Source organism: Thermobia domestica, chromosome 2, assembly GCF_964235325.1.
Source record: "Thermobia domestica chromosome 2, izTheDome1.hap1.1, whole genome shotgun sequence".
Classification (NCBI taxonomy): domain Eukaryota; kingdom Metazoa; phylum Arthropoda; class Insecta; order Zygentoma; family Lepismatidae; genus Thermobia; species Thermobia domestica.
In genome coordinates, this window is record NC_137455.1 from 338033451 (window position 1) to 338059613 (window position 26163).

The 26163-nt window shown below is 34.5% G+C and overlaps 3 protein-coding genes across 3 annotated transcripts; all 3 read right to left on the reverse strand.

Annotated features, from left to right (window-relative positions):
- Window positions 1–20494: 20494 nt before the first annotated feature.
- On the reverse strand, window positions 20495–22315 carry LOC145679557 (uncharacterized). The gene has a single exon (XM_081750133.1). It carries the CDS (start codon window positions 22313–22315, stop codon window positions 20495–20497), a length of 1821 nt encoding a protein of 606 aa, XP_081606259.1.
- A 4-nt stretch (window positions 22316–22319) lies between these two features.
- Window positions 22320–23513, reverse strand: LOC145679558 (uncharacterized). Its single transcript, XM_081750134.1, has one exon. The coding sequence runs from the start codon at window positions 23511–23513 to the stop codon at window positions 22320–22322; it is 1194 nt and encodes a 397-aa protein (XP_081606260.1).
- Window positions 23514–23759: 246 nt separating this feature from the next.
- On the reverse strand, window positions 23760–25627 carry LOC145679559 (uncharacterized). The gene is made up of 2 exons (XM_081750135.1): window positions 25308–25627; window positions 23760–25212 (listed from the first exon to the last, which is right to left on the reverse strand). The coding sequence occupies exons 1-2, from the start codon at window positions 25625–25627 to the stop codon at window positions 23760–23762; spliced, it is 1773 nt and encodes a 590-aa protein (XP_081606261.1).
- Between the last annotated feature and the right edge of the window lie 536 nt (window positions 25628–26163).

Below are 26163 nucleotides of genomic sequence, written 5' to 3' on the forward strand. Positions count from 1 at the left end.
GTTGATCACTCCTGCAGCCGAGGGTTATTCAGGTTATGATATATTAATTTATTCTCTCTCCTCCCCACTTAATATTTACTCAAGCAACAAGTAACTGGAAGTGAGTGATGCTTCAAAATATGATTTCTTTGTAAACTCTTCTCTTATTTTCACACTCACAATATTTATCGCAGTGAAGTTCCGTACCCAAGCTTAATTTAACTGTATTAACAATTCACTAATTTATTTAAACATCCTATACCAACCTTCCTACAAAATTGTGTCACAAAAGTAAGTTTTAGTTCGTTCCCATAAAAACGCATTGCTTCCATGGAAATGGCATCCTGTCACGGTCGCCAATTTTTGTAGTCGCCAGAACTCTTCGTAAGTCATGCAATGACCAATTGTCAAATATTGTTGTTTAACAAGCGCATTTATCATCAGCTTAATGATAATTATCTTTCTATTCAAGACTAATATTTGAATTAGTTTAATTTTGACCGTGTATTTGAAAGACAACAATATTTGCGTCATTATTGATTACGAGGAGTTCGAAAATAGGAAGAGAATAGACAAGAAAAGAAGAAAAAGAGGAAGGACGAGAAGAAAGTTTAAAGATATGAAAAGAAAACTAGAGAAAGACGAGAATTAGAAAAACTAATTTAAACACCCGTGACACAAAATGAGAAATAAATCCGAGAAGAAAAAAAAATCCATTCTGAGACAAAAAGGTCAAACTTGGGATGAAACCCCACTGCAATCCGACACATGTTAACTCATCTTTAGTGATCAAATAAAAAAAAATCATCTTTGATTTGTTGCAGATAGACTAATTCGTCGGAAATGGAAAACTATATCATCTACTAATTATGATTTTTTTTTTCAAGGAGATTTACTAGAAAAATCTTGTAGTTCCATTGTTACTACGCAGATAACTTCATCAGTCACTTCCAACAGCTTATTACTTGCTATATGAGAGATCGAAGATCGAGCTGACAAACAAATATTACTTAAGTTAGGTTCCCACATATAACTAAATGTACTTCTTAACCTAAAATGACACTCACATACACACCACTCTCACTCATGACATAAACCAAAGCTTATAGCGTACATTAAGCAATAAAACGAAATTTATCTACAGGGTAACAAAGGTTTTATTACAATAATAAAAAAAATCAGTCAGAAACACTATCAACTATTGTTTACATCAAGTTTGTGAGACTTATTATTTCACGAAACCCCTATAGAGTTATTATTATAAGCATTATTCCTTACAACTTGAAAGAATGAACATCTTGAAATTTGGTAGCAATCTAATTATTATAAAATAAAAAAAAATATTCCAAGTGTGACGTATTAGCTTTCTGAGACTACGTATACATAAACCAATAAAATAGTTGTAGATAGTTTAACATTCTTTTACACATTTTATAAGGATTAAAAGCAAGAAAAAAAATGTGGAAAGTAAAAAAAAAGGTTCTAATAAATTTTGCAGTTCTTATGTACATCACTTCTGAAGAAAATGTTCGGAAATTCGTATGTGAATCTTTATATCAAACTGTCTTTCAATTTAGTTCGCCCATACTTATAGATTCATATTTAACGTTATTGAGTCCTGTCTCATTGGAAAAAACATTTATCCTATTATGTTGGCAAAGGTCACTTTGACCTTGGATCACTTCAATATTTCACCATTTCTTCGAAAAAAAAAAACAAATTTCTTGGTACAAATACCAATATTTTTATATTGTTTCCAAAAGGTACAGACCTTGTGACGAATTTTAATTTTTTTTTTTTTTTCGGAGCGATTTACACTGGGAACTCTGAGGAGTCACACTATCACTTTTGGGTTAGATTAGTTATAATTTCGAAAGAAATATTTTGAAGCTTTTTTTTTTACACTAAAAATATATCGTCCACCTTTTCGGAGATTTATAACCATAGGAAAAGACGTGAGAATGAAGTTAATGTTGAATCACTGAGTTACTTTTTACTATTAAGTTCGTCGAAGGAAAGATTTTCATCGTAGCCTGCTATCTTATCCAAATAATTACATGTATGTTAGTCATATTGGGGGTATTAAACACATAAGGTTAATACAAACACATTTATAACATAGATCATACAATTTTATCAGAATTACTGAATATGGCATCTTATTAAAGAAAGAAAAAAAATAGAAGGTCGGGACCGTTTCTGAAATTATCGGAGATAGGCACGCTATTTGTTAATAAACTCTACTAATTATATATTTATAATTCTCACTAAAATAAATCAACAAAGTATTCTTATATATATATATATATATATATATATTCGTATATTCATCTATTCATATTCCTTCCGCGTGCATAAGAATACAACTTTGTATTACAAGTTATAGTAAATCATTTTGCCTACTTTATATCTTTAAACATATATACATATCCCGACAAAACACAAAAAAATAAATATTCAATAAGAGGACTATCCTAAAGTACAATACATTCCAAAAGAAAAGAAAAAAAGACACATCTAATAGCAGGTTGATAAAGTAATTCCAAATGGAATTTAGATATTTTGGAACTTAATGAATAAAATGATCAAGATATTTCATGCTAGTACAGTTAACATAGTATCTCAGGAAAGAAAAAAAAATCGATATATCTTATGTTACCTAAAATTCACATCACTGCAAAATTATAAACTTATGTATTTGTGGGCCCACAATTCTAAACTACTGAGTTCATCTCCGAATTATGCTATTTTGAACTACGAACCATTGGATTCTAAGTGGGACCTACAATTTTGTGCAAAAAAAAAAAAAAAAAAAAAAGAAAATAGGTGACTCGCTCCAGAAGGAGACACGTTTTAAGAAGGAAAAATTTAAAAAGAATATTTAGCTTGTACCAAAACAGGCGGATAAAAGATCATCGCTCCGGATGCACGACAATAGTGCAAGGAAATACAAAAGATGAAACCGAAATTTAAAGTTATTTATAACTGTCTCTCGGGCATACACCAGAAGCATCTGACCCTACGGCTAACACTCTGCACGGTCAGTGAAACAACAAAAAATATATTTCCTTGAAAACTACTAAGATTTAAAGTAAGGTTTAAAAAAAATGTAAAATATAATTTTTCTTATAAAAGTTAATTGTAAGCTTTTTAAAGTGGAGGGGGGGAAGGTAAATAAAAAAAAATATAGAAGGAAGATAGACCACTGCCAGGTAAGTTGGATCAAAAAAATTACGACAAGCGTCGATTTCAAGGCCGAAACATAACTCTTTACCGAAACAGGGCGGGCTTAAAATAGCGCCACGCTGATAAGTCCCCTGATAAGAAGGTAAGCAAGTCTGTGCCCCGATTAATACGTTTATAGGGAGAACATAGTCCCTATAAATATATCAATACTCACTGTAATCCGGCCCAACCCATCAGGGTTTCTCCGAATCTCTCGGACAGTGTAGTAGGAATCTGCCTTTAGAAATTTCTAACACTAAAAAAAAATTATCCAACGCCCCAACAGTAAAAAAAAAATCAGTAAAGACCCGAAGAAGGAATCCTCAAAGAAGAGAGAAATGTCTACGCAGTTGGGCAGCCGAAACTAAGAAAAAAAAAGAGAATTTTGTGCTAGTAATTACTATGAACCAAACATTACTAGCCACATCCCAATTCGCAGAGTCGTGACTCTCTGAACGCCTTCCAATTTTCACATTCACTATAGTGAAATAAAGAAATTTGAAAATAAGGTGGAGGGGGACAAAGGCGTTTGGGACGAAAACTCCAACGAAGGAAAAAAAATTGGAAGAACCATTAGACGTCACGCAATGTTTCGTATGAACTGGGTGACCAGCGGTGTATAAAATAACAAAATAACGCGGGAAATTTAATTGTAAAATTCATCAAAGCATATCTATACATGAGTTGTAACCTTGTACTCCAACTCTCGCGCGTCGTCTGTTCACTTAAACCATTTTGTACATCAGAACACGGATATGTGTCCATGCAATCGCATATGCTATGCCTAACTCAATAAATCTTCATTTGCTAAGGTGATTACCGCCGTAATCGCACCAGAAAGCTATCTCGATTTGCAATATTAATAACTAAATTCTTTCAATTTTTTCAGAAATGTGATACTAAACGTTAGCGCTGACTTGATTAAAAAGAATTAATATACGGAATTTCTAATCAGAAAAGGTACTCGAAACGTATACCAGCTATTAATCTTACTACTCATTTCACTGCATAAGTTTAGCAACATAGGGCGACGTTCATACTCTTTCACTAACATTCCACATATTCCCTCGCATGTATACCAGTAACCTTTAAATAAAAGAAAATTATCACAAAAGACTCTACAAGTCAATTCTACTACGGCGCCTTTATTCAGAAAAAAAAATTGAGAAGGACGATACTTCAGTCCACCGTTGTACCTAGTATACCTTGGAGGTAAACACCTCGAGACACCGAAAGTAAACAAACCATATGTGGGTTTGTTAGCACCCTTGTGCTATAGTATCAACTACTCTACGTCGAAAAGGTTACTATTTATGGTATTCATATAATATGTAATTATCTCTTAGGTTTTGTGAAAACCATTTCCTAACGGACGAGGTAAATTAAAGAAACCTAATTAAAGTAATAGTTACGCCGAAACGTCTAGTTGCTATACTAAACCTGCACTTATTGGATAACCTAAACACTTGCAACCCTCCTAATTATATTTTAAGTACCTAACTTCCTTCTTTTATACGTATGAGCGAAAAATTATAAGTTAGAAAATGTATTTCTTCCATATAATCTAAATATCAGCACTAACACTTCGACTCAAAACAGTAAATACATTTTAAAACTGCAACAATATAATGTTACGATATCAGCTCGATATAGCTTTCTGTTTACACCACGGAACTAGCATCACCTAGTTAACGCAAGACCGAAAGTTTAAATTTTCGATTTTTTAACAAACTAAAACATTTAAACTAGTAAAATTTACCAGATAAATCAATCTATTGTTCTGCTAGATATATATATTTCTTGTATTCCTGTTAACTACCAAATATTCATGAAAAATGGAAAAAATAAGTGTTTCTAAGATTGCCTTTTATCTTAATTTCGCTGCATGGCTTTTGTAAACAAATAACGAATACGACTCGCGCTGTACTACTGATAATTCTAGATAGATGGCGCTCGAAATTATTCTTGTGTTCTGCTTGTTACGTGCAGGTTGACTTTCAACGGACCATAGCCAGACGTATTGGTTTAGTAATTTGCATTTTTTGATATCAGTATTGATTATAAATGAGCAATTTAAAGAATAAAGAAACAAAATAAATCTCCCACATTCCGAGATGAACGATTTTTCTTTAGCAGATACTAATGCACTTCTATTTCTGTATTCACAAGTCAACAAAACGCATTCTCATCACATACACACTGAACATACAGCACACGGTTACATGCAATTTATTATATATATACATATCACTTAAAACATAGATACACGTATACATGAATTGTGGGAACTTAACTTGTTCAGGTTAATTAATAAAATTTCTAGCTACAAACCTCTATAGTTTCAATTCGTAATGTCAGCTTTCGTGGGGGAGGGAGGGCTATGGTATTTGATTTACATCACTATTACCTAGGTGAAAACTACTCTTCCCAGGCCCTTCCTGAGTGAAAGGAACCCTTCAGAGGCTAACCCGAATTTCTTTCAACCCATCCTGACGTACAGGAGCGATCGTTGTGAAATTAATGCTGCATAATGAGAATGAAACTTCTCAATAAGAAAACATTCTCTGCCGCCATAGTCCTAACACAAACTCTATAATTAATTACATGAACTTTTACCCCCAACACAGGCTACGTTAAATTGAAAAAATTTAGCTTTCTGACGAAACTTCCAAAATTAAAACCAAAATCACTAATATCGAAGAAATCTCCGTTATCAGTTTAATATTGTAGCACTAAATACTGTCAATTTATATCACTGGCCACTTGGCTTCCCTTTCTTAACTAATATGGCGGTCCGGCAACAATTGATAATTTTCAAGAGAACATTTTTGTATAGCTCCTGTTTCAAATTTTTGAAATAGTAAGTTATTTCTCCCTTTTCACCACTTTAGCTTGTCACTGTTTAATTAATTATTCCAAGTACACGTTACCTTTTAGTTTGTAAGCGTCCTCATTACCGTCGGGTATCAATGATGCTCACCAAATCGTAACCATGAAGAAGAATGATAGCTAGCGCCAACTAGCTACTCAACATCGCACCAAAATAGTTAAAACCGGATCTCTCACCGTTTCTAAGATCTAGGTATATGCTCAAGGGCGAGGGGTAAGATGATTTTTTTTACTAGATTGGCAGAAATTTTGCAAATTGGAATTAATGCTCCTTTGCAAAAGTGAGGGATAAAAAAGGTACTATACTTTCGGTTAGCAACAATATTTTAAAAGTTTGTACGGGGTGATTTCTTGATTTCGACTGGTGATAGCGATGAAAATAATGAAGTATAAAATTTCAGACGATTGTAACCGTCTGGTTACAACCCTTTATTCCAGGATACATTCCATGAAATTCACGACTATTAAATTTCTTTTCAAAGACAATGATCTGATACTTGGGTGCCAGGTATTGTTGAAATTTTTTTTCACATCATTAATAGTACATCCATTTTTGATGTTCAATAGTAACATTAGCATCATCACACAAATCCTTGGCCTGCTTCAACAATCGCTCAGGATTGTTTTTTAATTTATACAGTTATTCATATTTTTGATCGGCCCTAGCCTTCCCGAGGATGATAGCCTTAGAAAAACATTATATGTCCTTGTTTAATGGGATGGTATACTTTTCCAAAAGAGTTGTATATTCCTCATATTTGCCCGATCCACGGGTTCAACCCCTTCCCTTACATGGATTAGCAATGTGGGATCTTAAAATCCGCCTTTTTCCCAAAAAAGAAAATGTTCATTACTATTTAAAACATTTTCAACTGTATGTAACAATATATCGGGGTTTAATTCCTTTTTAGGACGCCATGTTATGTACATTGTTTTAACTTTAAGGTAGTGCTCTCGATAGTTATTCCTATATAGGTGTTCTTGTCAACATCCTTTATTGTATGGGTCATTCCGAAATCAAACAGATTTCGTATATATTTTTTCCGGGTCTTCGATTCCATACACTTAATGGTTATTTCTGTGCCTTTTAACCCAAAGTAAACATATGTTTGTTATATACTCTTTACTATTTCAAATTCTGATGCACCCATACCGTCCATTATCTTAGGTACTTCTTGAAAAAACCCAGTTTAGTTCCCCAGAACTAGCAGAACTTGGTCATGATAAGCTTACCTATTAGTTTAGCATTGTCCTTAACAAATAAGTCAGCTGTTTTACCTGCTGCTTGAACTTTTTAGAATCCTAATTTTTATATCATCTTTGCGGAAAAATCCTGCCTGATATAAATCAGAAATATCAGCAGCGGTTTCACAGGTTGCCAAAATAACATCCTGTCTTCCTTTAAAATGTTTTAATAACTCTGTTAACATTTGATAATATTTTTCATTGGGTACACGCACCCCCTTAGAATGATAACTATCCACCAAACACTTCCAAAAATCGTTTCTACTCAAGACTACGTACATGCACCCATTGCTATGAAATTTATCTACTATCATTTTCCATCTGTAGTAAACAACTTCGGATGCCTCATAGCCGAAGCGTTTTGCCATAATTAACAATTGAGTTAGTTCGTTTTCACTTGTAGAAGTCATCTGTAATCGAAATAATGTATTCTTCTTCTTCTTCTTCTTCTAATGAAATAATAATAATAATAAAAAACCTATAAATTTGTCTATTTCCCACTCCTCTTTTACTTCGTCGGTTAGTTCACCCAAGTAGGGCTCTAATGTAAGCGGAGATTTTTCATCACGGTATTGTACAAACATTATGCTGTCCGTGTCACAGTACAAACATTTTTAGGTCCTACTGATGTCATTAAGTCATAAAGTCGAAGCCTTGCCCACGATGTAATGAACGAAGCAAGCACAACATTTGAGAATTTCCATGGTTTGTTCTTATTCTCCGTATTGCGATACGTAAGAATAAGATGTTTATCTCCAATGGTTAATACGGTTTGTACTTCGTATTGTGGTGCCCATAGATAATACAAAAAATTTTTCCAGTGTGTCAACAATCACGAATTGCAACAAGTCCGTTCTTTGTCCCCATTTCCCATAAAGCGAATTGAGGAATATCTTGGAGATATACCTCAGTCCCGGGTTCTTCCTGATATTGCCATGATTTAATTGAATGCCTTCGTGGACATGATACTCTTTAATGTATTTATTTTTGTCTCCTTTGGTTTTGCACCAAGCAGGAAATCCTGAAGATTCCTGCTTCATTTGAAGGAAAGAATTCACATAGTCTTTAAACAAACTATCTGAATTACTAAGTTTGTAAGCACATGAATTACAATCCAATCTTGTTTTCTCTGATATAATTTATTTATTTATTTATTTATTTATTTATTTTTCAATATATATCGTTTGTTCCAAGATTGCTTTAGCAAACACTAAGTGTTAGTAAATGAGTTACAAAGTATGAAATTGTTAATATTATTAATTTCATCCCTAACAAATCACGTACATGTCTATTATTACATATAAATGTTCTAATGATATAATAATGCTATGAAAAAAAAACTTTATATAATCACACCTGTTTCTTTTCACGATGTATTTAGACATAACAATATAAATTCTATGCGTGCGCATACTCGTACTAGATTTTCGCGCATGTCAGATGCGTGTGTATACTTGTACTTGGTTTTCGCGCATGTCAGATGCGTATGTATACTTGTACTTGTTTTTCACGCATGTCATAATATAATATAAAAGCGCGCATGCGTATAGCTGTAGTAAATCATATAAAGGAAGTGATACGCTGTTACAATGTACAGTCAAAAGCAATCTGTTTTCACAGGTAAAAAGCAAAAAACAAATTCTGGTTCTTCATCTCATAATAAGAAACGAAAAGGTGAAATTGAAACTAATCTTTCTTTATTGCAAAGTGAATGTGTAAAATCTAAATACATTTCACCACGTGAAAAACGTTTTCAACTTGAAAAACAAAAGAAAATTATTCTTGTACATCCAAATGATCCTGACATTCCTGAAGAAGACGCTGAAAGATATAGGATTATTTATCCAACACAGGAAATTACCATAGACGATGCTGTGTATAGACGAAATTTCAGATACCCAAATGAAATACCCTTTGAAGAGGAAGTTGTAGTAGTAGTAAATCAAAATACAATTTCTAATGATATTCTAATATTCAATGCTGTGAAGTGTGGTTGTACTCCTAATGAAGTAAATGAAGTTTGTGTAAAACAGTTACTAGAAAAATATAAACTTTCTGAACCACTACTTTGTGAAGGCTGTGCGAATCGTAGTGAAAAAGAAACTGAGCATAAATGTGTGAGTGAAAGTGATGAAGAATTAAATACTATTGTGTGGAATTTCCTAATCAAGAAATCAACACGTGATCAAATATTAAAACAATATCTAAAGATACATGTGAAATATATAGATGTAAACATTATTCCCCATCTTATAAACAAATTTAATTATTCATATTAAGAAATCACGTTTAATGATTATCATATTTCTGACTTAAGAGAAGCATATCTTGAGCACGATAAAGATGTGTATCAACAATCCAGACTGTGAGTACCAATGTCGTTTCCTAAATACATACAACAATTGCGAATATCAATGTTCTTCTTTTTCTATAAAAGAACAATGTGTATAAATGTGTATTGACCGTTGGAAACCACCGCGAGAACTTTTATGTTATGGGTGTTTTCAAAACAGGAGCAAAATAAAACACGATTGTATTACTTCGGACTATAATATGTTGTGCTATAATGCATGGCGTACAATGGTAAGCGCACAAACTTTTGATGATTTATATGAAGAATTTGCAACAGTGCATTGTGATACTGAAATTGATGATTGAGAATTTACATGGACATTATATAACATTTTATTAAACAAAGATAACATTCAGTTAATTACAGAGTTATTCTTACAAAAAGATTTACATTATAATATGCATAAGAAATAGTAATAATAATGGAAAATAAAAACTCTTCTGTTAATCAATTACAAAATAATAATAAAAACAATGTGTATAAATTAACAAAAGCAGGTGATAAAAGACTTTCAGCAATAAACTGGCCAGTATGTAATTGTGCTTATACTAATATAAATATAGATTGTATTAAACAATATATCAAGGAATGTATCTGTATGTAAACTATATATATATATTATTGAAATTTGTAAATAAAATTTTTCTCATTTTATATTACATGTTTTATTTATTTCCTTACACATCTTATATATTTTACTTCAGCGCGAAAAATTTCAAAACACTTACAGTGTAAAAGTAAACTATGTTTCAAATATGACTTACAATTTATACGTAGGGAAAAATTCTTTAAAAATTTTTTCATGAAATTAGAACTTTAACATGTGCATATAACAAAAAAAATCCGTATGTTATGATTAGCCTACATAAAATTTGTTTGTACATTTTATATTGCATGCATGTGAAAAAAAACTTTTCACATTTTTTAGTTTACGGTTCTGCATTTTTTTAGTTTGCATTTTCATTTTCGTAACACATTTCTAAAAATTTTTTGAAAATTACATTTTCGTAACTTGCAGTTTTTTCGTTTGACAAGTTGCATTTCCACGTTTGACAAGTTGCATTTTCATTTTGAAAATTACATTTTCACTTTTAATTTTGTTCAAACACTTCATATTTTTTTTACGGATCGTATCTTTTTTTATATGCTCCTTTCTTATCTTTTACCGATTGCTTGGTACACAAGCTAAGAGCAGCTACGCTACGATTATTTTATTCGTTCGTGTTATTTTATTTTATTGGTTCATTTGCTTAGCAAATTCAAAAGAGAAACTTTGTTTCGAAAATACTAAGCTCGTTTTTAAAATTAGAAACTCGTAAGAGCAGCTACGCTGCGAACATTTAAATTCCTATTTTTTTTTATTGGTTCTTATCTTTTACCGATTGCTTGGTACACAAGCTAAGAGCAGCTACGCTGCGAACATTTAAATTCTTATTTTTTTATTGGTTCGTATCTTTTTTTATCATTTCGCTTGGTACACAAGCTCAGAGCAGCTACGCTGTGAACTTGTAAATATTAAAATGCTCCTAATAAATTACTCGAACACTTCGTGTGAGCATACTAAAGATGTTCCGAAATATTAATTATTTATTCTCTCGTCTGTTACACAAACTCGTTTTCTACGAAAACTCTCAAGAATAAAATCTCATAAAGAGAAACTTGTTTCGAAAATACTAAAAATTGAGAACTTGTAAATTACTTGAACACTTCGTGTGAACTTACAAAAAGTTCTTATTTTTTATTGGTTCGTATCTTTTTTTATCATTTCGCTTGGTACACAAGCTCAGAGCAGCTACGCTGCGATTATTTTATTCGTTCGTGTTATTTTATTTTATTGGTTTATTTGCTTAGCAAATTCAAAAGAGAAACTTTGTTTCGAAAATACTAACTAAGTTCGTTTTGAAATTGGTGTTAATTATTTGTTTTTGAAAAAAAAACACTTTTCGACACTTATATCACGTGTATGTGAAAAACTTTCTGCATGTTATGATTCGCGTTTGTAAAATTAGTTTCTGCATGTTATATTGCATGTATGTGAAAACTTTTTGCATTTTTTAATATAAGTATATAAATCATACTATGAGTTTTTTAAATTCGTTATTAAATCAGTTTCTGTTTTATATTCTCCTCTGCCATTGCAAAGTCGGTTAATTTTTTATTCTGAATATATTAAAAAAAATGTGTGGAACTCTGCTTATGTAATGGATCGTTTGCTGTGCAAACTCATTGTTAAAATAGATTGTGAATATTTTATTCGTTCATTTGCTACACATTTTCTGGTGTACTAGAGCAGCTACGCTGCGAACATTTAAATTCCTATTTTTTTTATTGGTTCGTATGCCAAAGCATACTCGCTAGAGCAGCTACGAGGAACTATGTTTTCAAAATCGCAAACTTGTCAATGTAAAACACTCATCAAACTTTTAAATACTTCAAAGTATTAGTAAAAATCAAGAAAAATATAAAACAGTCATCAAATACCAATTTTAAACGATTTTCCAAAAAAGTAAACGATAGAAAGCATAAAGGAGTTTCACCTTATAAAAAAATGTCAATGATACCTTTTATTTAGGAAAGTTTTAATATTAAATAAGAATCAAGAAATAAAATTCGTATATATTTATTTCGGTAATATTATATATATATGCAAGCAAAATAATAATATACAAGCAAATAATATACAAGCAAATAATATACAAGGAAAATAATAATAATAATATATACAATCAAAATAATATACAAGCAAAATAATAATATTACATAAAAGTTAGACAATATATACAGAATCACCGAAAATTAATATTTCTTATTCTTTGATAGTAGAATATCTACTAATTCATTCAAATATCTTGGGTTTCTTATTAATTTAAAATATTCTTCTTCAAATATGTTTGTATTCACATACATTCTATGTGAGTTCCGAAATATGTTATAAAGTTCTTTTCTCACATTTTCTTTAATAAAAATTAACCATGTCTCGGTTTCTAAAGCTTCAATGTCCATAAAAATGCAGCGGTGAGACATTTGTTGCGGACAGTCAAAAAAACAACCCTCACACAATAACACACAATTAGGGTTCCAATTTAAAATAGTGTTTTTAATGCACTTTTCACCCACAAACACTTGTGTACACTTACACTTTTCTTCTTCGTTCTTCTTCTTCTTCATTGATAAGTCTAAGGGCGCCGTTTGTGGTGGTGGTGGTGCTTTTGGTGCTGGTGAAGGTGTAACACTTGCATGTGGTGTGTCGGGTTTACACTTGTCCAGTTCATCAAATAAGCGCAAAATTTCTTCTTCCTCCCCTTCACTAAATAAGTCAGGTGAAGGTGCTCTTTCTTCTTCTTCTCCATCCTCCTCCTCTTCTTCAGTAAATAAATCAGGTGATGGTGTTCTTTCTTCTTCTTCTTCTTTACTATCTAGTGTCCACTTTAAAGATGGTGGTTGAATGCTTTTTACTCCTAATAATGACGGGGATGCTGGAAGTACTGATAAAGATGTCCTCACTCCAACAGGCGATGATGGGATTAATACTGGGTCTTCTCTTAAGTCAATGATTTCTTCCTCTATAATAATTTCTGATGATACTGGCGAAGCTGGAGAAAAATACTGAGTTTCCTCGTCAATAAATATATCTGGTAAATCTCTCGCAGTTTTAAACTTTTTTCCTTGGAGATTCTACAAAGTCAAAGGAAGAATCAAAATCTAACTCTTCGCACAAGTCAATTTCTCGCTGTACTTGACTCTGAATCGACTCCATGATGATACTATACCAGTCTTCTCTTCATACCCAATATATAAGGAAAACTTTACCGATAACATCATATCACGTGATACTTTAAACATTTTTCAAACAGTCCTACCACGCCAATTAAAATATTTTCACATGTACTTTTCCAATTCTCTATAGAATTTTTATAAATACAGAAATAGAAAACATGTTCTCATATAATCTTTTAAAATATCAACATTTGTTATTTTCACATTGGTAAAATCATTCCTCCCATTTTTTTTACAACGGTATTCATAAGGCGTACTATTTAATCATCTGTCATCTATGTGCAGATCTAGATAAATCACGTGTAAATAAATAGTTTACATGCTTTTAAAATAAAATCTGTTATTTACAACTTCTATTATTATTCATGTAAACAAGACATCGACCCTACATACACCAGCATATTGTCCACGTAAAATAACGGATGCCACAAACTATCTTTGTATTTGCATTCATTCATTCATTATTATTACATTAATATAACAATCTTCTATTGCAATCGTATTTAACATCCCTTCATGTTTCAACATGATCATCATTCAATAGGTGAATGTTCTTTTGCATTCGCGTTCAATGACCTCATATGTTCTACCATTCCTAATGTAAAACTTTCTTTGTATTCATTATTAACAAACTATCATAAAACTTGATTTTTTATTAGTCTGTCTCCAACCTGTGATATTTATCTTCCGCGTCCCCAATCTTTCTTTTATGTTTTCGCCGACATCGCCAAAGTTATTGCTATTAGTTTGTTCCCAATTTGTGATGTTTATCTCCCACGTCCGCAATCTTTCTTTTGTTCACCTACCGCGGCGCCAAAGTTATTTCTATTAGTCTGGCGGTATTTTGTAATGTTTACCGAACGTGTCAACGGTCTTCCTTTGTATTTAAATTCAAGTTTTAGCAACGTCCTGCAAGCACACATCATCACTTACCCAACCGGTTTTCCTAAAGCGCGCGAAAAGTTCAGTTCATGTCTTAAGTTCATCAGCAACAGACGTACAAAAACCACGCTCTGTATATGTACCATCATAGTGTATCGTACCGTACACGTGCTTTTACAACGTTCACCGAGTATGTTCACACAGTGTTCGAGTAATAATTACGATCCAACAAATTAAAAAGTCCCGCATGAATAAATATTTCCCTCCCATCATACAGTGTTCACCTCCGATGCTAAGGGTCCCGGGTTCAATCCCAATACGTATCACATAAACTTTTACACATTATAAGTGTTCTCACCTTCTAATAAGTGGTTTCCTACCACTTTTTTAAAAATATTTTCGAAATTATTTGTAGGTTCACACTACAACTGTTCTGAGCTTCTAATAAAACAATTTCCTACCACTTTATGAGATTTCATAGAAATCGAACCGTTAAATATATTAGGAAAATATCTTTTTATTCTCTCACATATTGTTCGAACATCTTATTTTTAACAAATAAAATAATCACCATCTCCTTTAGCCTAACAGGTATAATGGTGGGACTCAAATATTTCATTTTTCCAAATTATATATATATATTTCTCAATGTAAGTTTCTATTAGTCAAATCCATTTGTATAATATCTTTTATTCTCTCACATATTGCTCGTGTAATATATTCAATATTATTAATTTAATCACTCATACGGATTATTAATTTAATCACTACTGCGGAATATTAATTTAATCACTACTACGGAAGTAAGTGATACAGAATGACGTATCATCATATCAACAGATTTAATTCAAATCAAACCAATTCAAATTTCCATTATTATTTTTAAAAATATCCAGTATAAAGTCTCTACAGACACGCATACAGACTCGAAAAAAAGAGCACATGACTTTTCCATGTCAGCACAACTAAAAAAAGAAACATAAGAACTTTCCAAACACACGTAAGCAGGTCATCAACCCATAATGACATACACGCCACCCTCTGACAACACATCCATTAAAGGACCATGTTAGAACATAATTATTACGTAATGTACCGTTAACATTCTTCCTTTCGGGTTTAAAAGTTCGTCTCCAACTACTTAGGTCACCTTCAGACTAAAGTATTCGAGATATTTTACTTAATTGCGGATTGACAGAAGGTAATGTATTATGTAATTCGAGAGATTACGTATCACGAGAAGAGAAGTAGGCCAGTGTTTTTTTCTAATTATAGGCAAGAACAAAATTAATACAATAATTAATTACTAGGTGGGACGCTGAATCCTATATATATATATATATATATCTTCAACTGACTATTCAAGAAAGTGTTGACCATAATTTAATCAACTAAAAAAGTAAGTGTTTAAATGTTGATCCTTCTGACAGGATATACATGTCGAAGCAACGCAAAGAGTTGTAGGATATATGTGACAATAATACTTTGTTCTCACTATTGTTTCAGAACAATTTTAGTATACAGGTGCTCGTATTATTTTACTTTCACGGTTGTTTTTTTTGTTTGTTTGTTTTTATCACAGTTTAATGAAATGACATTTTAATTTCGTTGCTAGTTCTACATACTCGTGAATAGACTTACATGCAAAAACAAAAATTTTGATGTACTCTGCAGCTTTTTTGGTATTGTTTCATAGTTTTCTATTATTGAACATATATAGGCCTATATTAAGCGATGTTCAAAATATTTATGAAGTTGAAAAACAATGCTGTGGAGGATCAGGGCAGCAGAGTTGTCTTCAACATTAGGGGGCTGGCAGATTTGAGGCTTCTTCTGAGGGGACATCAATTTCATCTCACTTTCCTCTGTAGCAATCGGACACAAATCATCACATTTCTCCGCAAAACATTTCAAATCGAATTATTGGGAGGACAATCCTCCTAGTTCCAAGATTGGAGGGAACATGTCCCCCTCATCCCCCCGAGATTTGGACCAGTATATATATATATATATATATATATATATATATATATATATATATATATAAAGGGTGTTCACAAAGTTTTGCACAGTGGTTTTTAATTTTTATTTCTTGCAGGAGCAGAATGAAATTTTTTGTGAACATACTTGGAACAATTAGCTATAAGTTGGTATATAACAGTATATTCGTTTATTTACAGGTGAGCCATAATGGACCGTGAAGTAGATGTCAGGTTGCGACAACGGTCGGTGATGGAGTTCCTCTTCAAGACCGGCGATGACTGCCACATCGATTCACAGGAAGTTGCTCGCTGTCTATGGGGAGGACATATTGGATCGCAGCAGTGTCCAGCGGTGGTTGCAGAGGTTTAAAGAAGGTGATTTCTCTCTACTGGACAATCCACGATGCGGTAGACCATCGACGCGACGGTAGTGAGTGAGGTGAATGAGGAGACCATTAATCAAATCATCCAAAGACAAGCTCCACAATTAACAAGAACCGTTACTGTTTGTCATTAGACAAGCTGCGACGTGCCATCAGAACCCACAGACCATAGCTTCAGGGTAAGCTCATCAGACTTCACCATAACAATGCCAAACCCCATACAGCCCTTGTGACGCAGGAGAAAATCACGAAAATGGGTTGGAAAATTTTTACTCATCCTCCCTCAGTCCGGGCTTGGCTCTGTCTGATTTTTTTCCTCTTTGGTCGTGTGAAGGCCCACCTGCGCGGTAAAACACTTGATAGTGAGAAAGACCTTATTTCCTATGTCAATCGATGGTGTAACAGTCAATCCCCTGAATTTTACCAAAGTGTATTTACATTATGAAAAGAACGTTGGATCAGATGCGTCACAGCTGATGGAGGCTACATTGAGTAGGCTTAAAAAAAATAGTGACCACTGTGCAAAACTTTTTGAACACCCTTTATATATATGAATTTATGGACTTCATATAGCGAAAAGCCACTTATATATATGTAGCCCATAAATCAATAATAAACCTTCTCAATAAATACTCAGTAAACCTTCTTAAAGACCAGACGAAATATCTTAATTCACAGATTCAGGAAATTAAAGAAAGTAACTTTCGATTAACCCACATCGTCTCTAACTTTACATTAGCAAAAGAAAAACTGGTCTCTCAAACACACCACGAGATTTTACAATTAATATGTACCACGGCAACAAATGAACGATTTTTGATTACCGTACTCTCTTAAACTTTCAGCTCACAGAGCAACATTTCGACTTAATAGTACAGAGTATATTTGATAATAAAATTAATGATGCGCTAATTAAGCCAACCCTTGCTAATAATATTATACAGGGTAACGCAAATTTAAGATACACTTTAATGGAGCATGACTTAGGGCTTTTTTATTAATGTTCCATCTAAAGAAAGTAAATTTAGATATATTACAAATTCCTATACAGGACCGTAATTATCATTTTCTATATAACATATTTAATAACGGATTTTTGACAGACGCTTCTTATCTCCGCCTGCAAATCTCCGAATTTGCTATATGGACGTCATCAGAAATTTTTGTATTCGATGTTTCATTTTGCCAAACACAGCGTATGATAGAAATCTGTAAGTTTCAAATTCAAGCAAGATCCCAGAAAACGGATTGTTTGTACAATCTTATCTTCCGATGCCACATTAAATCTTCGTTATCAAGAGCAGAAGAATTTTATTTGTATACTTCTACTCCAACGGGACTTCTACTGACAACAAGGAAATTAGTACGGATAGCTCACCAAAGAAATCAAATAGTCGTCGCAGATGAGATGGACCAATCACTAACTTATTTTTTCCCATATACGAAGACTACGAATATATTAACACGTTAGCTGCCAAGAGTAAATTTTGTTGTTCACCGGTAGAGTGCCAAGCGTACTTACTTACATTATTCTTGTTTTGTTCATATTTTTTAAACATAATATTAATATTGAAACATATAATCTAAGGCTAGGTATTGAATCCGCATGCATAAAAGTTGGGGGTCCGATCGGACCTACGTGTGTACATTTTGTTTATGGGCAAGGGGATAAATTGCAGTTGAACTGGCAACTCTGTTAGAAAGTTATTTGTTTATTACTACATGTGCAGAAGTGAGAAGTGTGGATTTATTCATCTTGCTTTTAGTGCTAATAAGTAATATCTTTGTGCAATGAAACACGAAGAAATATGCGCAGAACAACTCGATCTTATTAGTAATAGCAGTGTAGAGATCTAGACTTTTCTGAAAATTCAGCAAATGACAGGGACACTGACATCTTGTGAAAATAAATTAGAATAAATAATGAATCCATTGTTAAACTTTTTAACATATCACTGAAAAAGCAAAACATAGGTCCGATCGGGTCTACAAAAGCAACAAATGCTTGTTACTTGGTATTTAGCGCCCCTAGCGGCGTTAATAATCAATATCGAAGACCAAACCTACATGTGTAATAAAAACACTACAGTTCAATAACAGTAGAGACAGGATTTAGCAATACAAGTACTCTAACGTGAATTCGACGAATTAGAAATTGTGGGTCCGATCGGACCTACAAGAACATTTTCTTAGATCACTCCAGTAGGTCCGATCGGACCCACATGGCAGCTAACCTGTTAAAACAGAGACCCTCAACCTACCAACCAGACATATCACCAATTTGTACCACATAGAATATCGCACACTTCCTACCAGTTATAACTTCAATTTTACCTTTAACCTACAAACCATCCAACAAACTGTGACATCTCTACACGTTTTACTTCAGCGAGAACGAAACAATTTACCAAATCAGTTTTTCCGAATTACATTTGCACCACTCTTTTCCATGGACTGTTCTTATCATCTTTTGCTTTCTATTTATTCTTTTACTTGCTATAGGATTAATTTTACACTTTCTATATAAACGTTTATAAAAACGCCAACACTAATACTATCTTTTCCTTTGCAGAAAAATGTTCCAGATTCTAATATCAACCATTCTCCTTTCTCTGGTTCTAGGTAATAATAATAATAATAATAATAATAATAATAATAATAATAATAATAATAATAATAATAATAATAATAATAATAATAATAATAATAATAATTTATTTGTGCTTCATCTAAGTCCCGTTATACAAACAAAAGCGTAACTAAACGTGTAGACGTATCTTTGCCATTAAAAAGACTTAACTTACCGCCTACTATTGAAGTTGAAATTCAAACGATACAGACTACAAATACCGGATGTGATGTCAACATAAACACTGATTTTAGTCAACAGTATCCTCGACCAATACCAACCATTTGTGAACTGGTATATATTTACTTACTACAGGGTGTCAATATACAAAGCAACCTGGAGTTTAGGACTTTTGAACCTAAAACGATACACAAATAATGGTTATACCAAAATGAAGCCTTGTTCATGTATATATTGCTAAACTAGGAAGCAACGATTGAAGTTTACTAGGAACCACACAGTGTTGCCAGATGTAACCGAAAGTGTAAATATTTTTTTTTTGTTTTTTTGCAAAACACGTAAATTGACTCATAACTCATACGTATGGATGTTCTGTCCTTGATTTTCAGTTTGCTTAGTTGTAAACTATGGAGCAGAAACAAGAGTTTTTCGTTTCCACCGATAACTAATCAGATGAGGCCTCTGTAATGGGGAACTAGGGAAATCGTGGTTTTGATAAATTAACACTCTGAATTGACTTATTCGTGAACTGGTATATATTTACTAACTACAGGGTGTCCAAAACACAAAGTGTACGTAATGCACACACAATAATTGATAGATAAATGATGAGAATTTATTATAAAGAATCGAAAACAACAAGAGAGATGTATACTAAAGTTGATTATAATTGGATATAATGTTTACTATTGGTTTTGGTAAGATTATTTGAATTTACACGAACACACACACACCGTTACACCGATTGGAAAAGCCGCGCGCCACACACTCATTGTGACCTACATTTTCAAACAAAAACTATGAGGGCAACAACCTAAAGCGGGAAGACACCTCCCGTGCCATCTATTGAGGCAATTGACAATTAGTTGAATTGACAAAGTTTTTTTTTTTAAACCAAACATACCGCCCACCTTGAAATTCACTGAATTTCAACACATACAACAAAATTAAGTTATCAAAACAAACAAAATTACGACTGATTGAAAGGAAGTGGGCACAATTTCACAATTGGTCTTTTCATGAGTCCTTGTGTTGTTTTCACTGTTGCCACACGTACAAGATTGTCACTACCTGGATGAATGTCTACTACTCTTGCCAGCTTCCAGTGTAATGGTGATGTTTTGTCGTCCTTTAGAATTACCATATCACCAACCTTAATGTTCGTCTGAGTACACCACCACTTTGGCCGTTGTTGGAGTCGAGATAAATATTCACTGGACCACCTTCGCCAAAAATGCTGCACTAATTTTTGCACAAGTTGCCACTTAGCAAGTGGTGACAACTTCACGTTAGTTAAGTCAGGTTCAGGAAACGCAACCAACGACTCGCCAATTAAGAAATGGCCAGGAGTCAATGCACACAAATCACTTGGATCACTTGATGCTGCTGTGAGAGGGCGGGAATTTAAACAGGCTTCAATCTGTGTTAAGACTGTGCAAAGTTCTTCAAAGTTGAGGATCACGTTACCCACAATACGACGTAAATGGTGTTTCAGTGACCTGACCCCTGCTTCCCACAGACCTCCAAGATGCGGCGCACTAGGGGGGTTGAAATGCCATGAGATGCCTTGCGAACTAAGAACGTTAGAAACTTCATCTCGATGTGCACTACGATGCGCTATCTTTAACATGTTTTTGAGCTCTCGATTTGCACCTACGAATGTAGTGCCACAATCACTATATATATGTGTAGGTTTACCTCTTCTCCCTATAAAGCGCTTTAGAGCTGCTATGAAAGCACTTGTAGTTAAGTCACTTACTAGTTCTAAGTGTATCGCCTTCACGGAAAAGCAAACAAATAATGCTATATATCCCTTGTATGTTTTCTGACCGCGTCCCTTCATGTTTTTCAATGTCACTGGACCAGCAAAGTCCACTCCACATACCTGAAAGGGCCGACCTGGGTTAACACGTGGAGAGGGCAAATTGCCCATAAGTTGATGAGCTGATTCTGCAGCTTGACGATGACAGGTGACGCACTGCTTGATTATATGTCGCACTAAATCTCTACCTCTAATAATCCAGAAACGCTGCTGTAGAACTGCCAACAACAACTGAGGGCCAGCATGTAAATTATTGCGATGTTCTTGTTCTACAATAAGTCTTGTAAGCACATGATTACGTGGAAGCAAGACTGGATGCTTTGAGTTGAAATTTAAATTTGCGTGTTGCAACCTGCCACCCACTCTGAGAACATTGTGGTCATCGAGAAAAGGGTTGAGGCACACAAGACAACTTTTCGTGGGCAAAGGTTTTCCTTCCTTCAAACACTTGATTTCTTGCTGAAATTCATCTTGTTGAGCAAGCCTTACCAAGCAATGAGTTGCTTGTTGCAATTCACCTGTAGATAACACTCCACTTAGTTTACTATGGCTTCCTGACTTGCAATTGAAAATAAACCTTTTACACCAGGCTACAACTCTCTGAAGCCTTATGAATGATGAGAATTTAGCAATAAAACTAATGTCACTTGTAGTATGCAACACAACAACACTACTTTTCTGTTCACCCTTCACCGCTTCAATGTCACATTCCTGATTCTCGCTGGTTGGCAACACTGTGTTGTATAGCCAACTTGGTCCTGACCACCACAATGGATGCGTTACGAGATCTGACGGGTTAATTCCTCTCGAAGCACAGTCAGCAGGATTTTCGCTTCCTAAAACGTGATGCCGCTCAATATTTTCAGACTGCTGAATTTCTGCAATGCGATTACTCACAAATGTTTTCCATTTACTGGGTGGAGACGCAATCCATGCAAGCACAATAGTTGAATCTGAATATGCATGCATGCTGTCAAAGTTCATACGTAACGAATTCACTACCATGTTCATTAAGCGTGTTAGGAGAACAGCTCCACAGAGCTCCAGTCTGGGAAGAGTTAATTTTTTTAACTCTTGTTTTCGCACATACGAGTTTTACTGTAACACCTTGGTCGGCACATAAGCAACGCAAATACACGACGGATGAATAAGCAGCCTCAGATGCATCTGAAAATCCTATCAATTGCAATTGCACAGCATTTCTTGGTACCATACACCTGTCTATCTTAATCCCTTGGAGTATGGGAAACTCTTCACAATATTTTCTCCATGCACTTGATATTTCACTGGGCAAAACTTCGTCCCAATCAAGCTGCAATTTCCACAGTGTTTGTATTAACAATTCCCCTTTGATAGTTGATGGGCTGAGCCATCCTAATGGATCATACAGTTTCGCAATTTCTGAAAGTAGTACTCTTTTCGTTAACACTGAGTAGTTTCGAGGAACCGTTACACAGAACGAGGACTGGTCAAGCGATGGACACCACTGAATTCCTAATGTCTTAATCACATCACTCTCACTGAAATGGAATGGCAAACTACTTTCACGAAGATGAGGTGGGATATGTTCTAGCACTTTTACATCGTTTGAAGCCCATTTTCGCAGCTCAAATCCACCCTTCGATAGAAGCTGTGTTAATTGAGTGTATAGTTCCAATGCTTCTTCGGTTGACCGTACACTTGTTACACAATCATCGACGAAAAAATCACTAAGCACAGTTTTTACGGCAAGAGGAAATGCTTCCCCTTCGTCAGTAACCAACTGCTGTAAACACTTCACTGCAAGATATGGGGCACATGCTGTTCCGTAGGTCACGGTCACTAATCTGAAATCACGAATCGGTTCTTCGGAGCTTTCTCTCCACACGATACGTTGATAGTCAGTATGCTCTGTACACACCCTTACCTGTCGATACATTTTGGCAACATCACCACATAAAGCTACGGGATGCAATCTAAAACGAAGTACAATAGAAATCAGATCATCCTGTAATTTAGGTCCTATCATTAAGTTTTGATTTAATGAAAGACCGTTTGAAGTTTTAGCACTCCCGTCAAACACGACACGTAAACTAGTTGTTGTACTGTCTTTCAATACAAAATGATGTGGAAGGTAGTTGGGATCACATTGAGAATTCTGTGCTGTATCAGATGGCACTAATTCCATATGTCCGAGAGACCAGTATTCATTCATGAAATCACAATATTGTTTTTGTAGTTCTGGTGACCGTGTTAACTTTCTTTCAATGCTGATTAGCCTTTTGATTGCAGTTTCTCTGGAAGCACCTAGGTTAGGTTCGTTGTCACGAAACGGCAACTGAACGATGTACCTTTCATCACTGTCACGCTTGTGAGTTGCTGCAAAATGATTTTCACACGCATTTTCTTCGGGGGACAAATGTTTTACAGATGGCTACTCTTCAATTTCCCAAAAGTTTCTCAAAACTGAATCTAATGTGCACGACACAAAGTGGGATGACACAGTTGATGGGCTAGGATTAGTTTTGATAGGGCCTGTTAGTACCCATCCAAGCACAGTTTCTATTGCTACTGGTGTGTCTCTAGAACCAACACGCCTACCACTACTTAACAGATGACCGTACACGTCAGCTCCAAGAAGTAATTCAATTTTTCCCGGGATATGAACCATAGGGTCGGCTAGTTCCAGTTCCTTTATGTGTGACCACTGATCTACGTTTGTCACGACACTTTTCGGAATGTTAGACGTAACTACAGGCACGACGATGGCATTAGTTGCTAACTGAACATTCTTGTTGGACCTCCCTTGTAACTGAACATTTACCATAGCTTGTGACTTTCCTACACTACTTGAAGTGATTCCTGTGATGGTAATATTTACCTTCTGTTTTCGAAGGCCAAGTTTTTGAACACAGTTTTCTGTAATCATCGAAGTCTGGCTTCCATTGTCAATCAAGCAACGGACAGGTTGGTAATTGTTATATTGATCACTCACATACACCACTGCTGTTGAAAGTAACACTTCAGACCCAGTTCCATTCGCCGACAAAAGAGAGGTAATGGGCTGGCTACCGTTTTGATTTGAATCGCCAACTTGCTTAGGTTCTTGAATGAAGTGCAAGAGGGTATGATGCCTTTTCTTGCATTTATGACAGCTTGTTGACTTACACTGACTTATAGTACAACCATATTTTAAACAGTTAAAACACAAGGAATTTTGTTTCACAAAATCATGTCTGTCATTCACACACATGTCAATAAACTTTTTACATTGATGCAGAGGATGCTGCTGGTTGCATTTTACGCAATTTTGTGTACTTGCATGGTACGACTGCGTGACTTTATGTTTTGGGAGTCCACTGGTCTTATGAAAAACACCTGAGGGCTTGTTCTTGATGGTGAGGGGGGTTTTTTGGGGTGTTGATGCACTTTGATCTGTATCTGCACTCGCTGCTGCAGCTAGCGCTTTGGCTCGCTGATTTAGAAAATCAGTTAATAACTGGAATGATGGTAATTCACCACTGGTAGGCGTACTTGTTAACGACAGTTCCCATTGACGCCTTGAGTCTGAGTCAAGTTTCTCACATGTCACATGCACTAGAATTACGTCCCAGTGTTCAACAGGCACATTTAGTGCCTTTAGCACACGCACAGATTCTGTTGTTATGTCCACAAGTTTTCTTAATGAAGATGCACACACTTCACTCACTTTCGGTATACCGAAAAGTCTTTTCAGAGTTTGATTCACTATTTCTCTCTTGTCTTCATATTGTTTTTTTAACAAAGTACACGCCACTTCGTAGTTTTGACCGGTTACAGGAATCGACTGAATTAGGCTTGCTGCCTCACCCGCACAGAAGCCCTTAAATACTGTAGCTTCTGAGCACCTGTCAATGTTTGATTATTATGTACTGATGCACTAAATAAGTCCCAGAATGACATCCATTCATGAATCTCACCACTGAAGTAAGGAAGTTCTAACTTCGGGAGTTTTACATCAGATTTAGCATCACTCGAGTTTGTACCACTGCTTGCTTCTTTTAAGTTCAATAATTTGCTTAACATTGATTCTAATTTATCCTGTATTTCACTAATTTCTTCGTCAAACGCTTCATAGTTCGATTCATCACACACAGTTTCCAATTCATTCACCAGTTCACTACATTTTGTGTCCTGTTCTTTGCATTTTTCAATGTAAAATGACACGTTGAAGTCTTGGTTATGAATTTGAGTCGCTACTTTCCCCTGAAGTCGGGTCACTTCTCTTTTTACAACTGCCTTTTTTCTACGAAATTGTTCCATTGTGAACACACGAAAAGACAACGGACACGACACGACGAACGGAACACGGGAAGAGAAAAGTTCGATTCACACCACTAGAAATCCGGAGGACCTTGGACTGTTTTCATTGCTAGTTCTTTATCCGGTCCGGCGTGGACCAAAAAGTGTACGTAATGCACACACAATAATTGATAGATAAATGATGAGAATTTATTATAAAGAATCGAAAACAACAAGAGAGATGTATACTAAAGTTGATTATAATTGGATATAATGTTTACTATTGGTTTTGGTAAGATTATTTGAATTTACACGAACACACACACACCGTTACACCGATTGGAAAAGCCGCGCGCCACACACTCATTGTGACCTACATTTTCAAACAAAAACTATGAGGGCAACAACCTAAAGCGGGAAGACACCTCCCGTGCCATCTATTGAGGCAATTGACAATTAGTTGAATTGACAGTTTTTTTTTTTTTAAACCAAACACAAAGCAACTCGGAGTTTAGGGTAGTACAACTTTTGTTTCAGTGCATCAAAAGGTGTGTTAA

What these genes read in the sequence shown, in the direction of transcription:
- LOC145679557 (XM_081750133.1), bottom strand. Translation starts at nt 22,315, where the DNA reads ATGCATGCATATTCAGATTCAACTATTGTGCTTGCATGGATTGCGTCT.
- LOC145679558 (XM_081750134.1), bottom strand. Translation starts at nt 23,513, where the DNA reads ATGGAATTAGTGCCATCTGATACAGCACAGAATTCTCAATGTGATCCC.
- LOC145679559 (XM_081750135.1), bottom strand. Translation starts at nt 25,627, where the DNA reads ATGGAACAATTTCGTAGAAAAAAGGCAGTTGTAAAAAGAGAAGTGACC. An exon ending in TCTGATGTAAAACTCCCGAA is followed by an intron (nt 25,213 to 25,307) that starts GTTAGAACTTCC and finishes AAACATTGACAG; the next exon opens with GTGCTCAGAAGCTACAGTAT.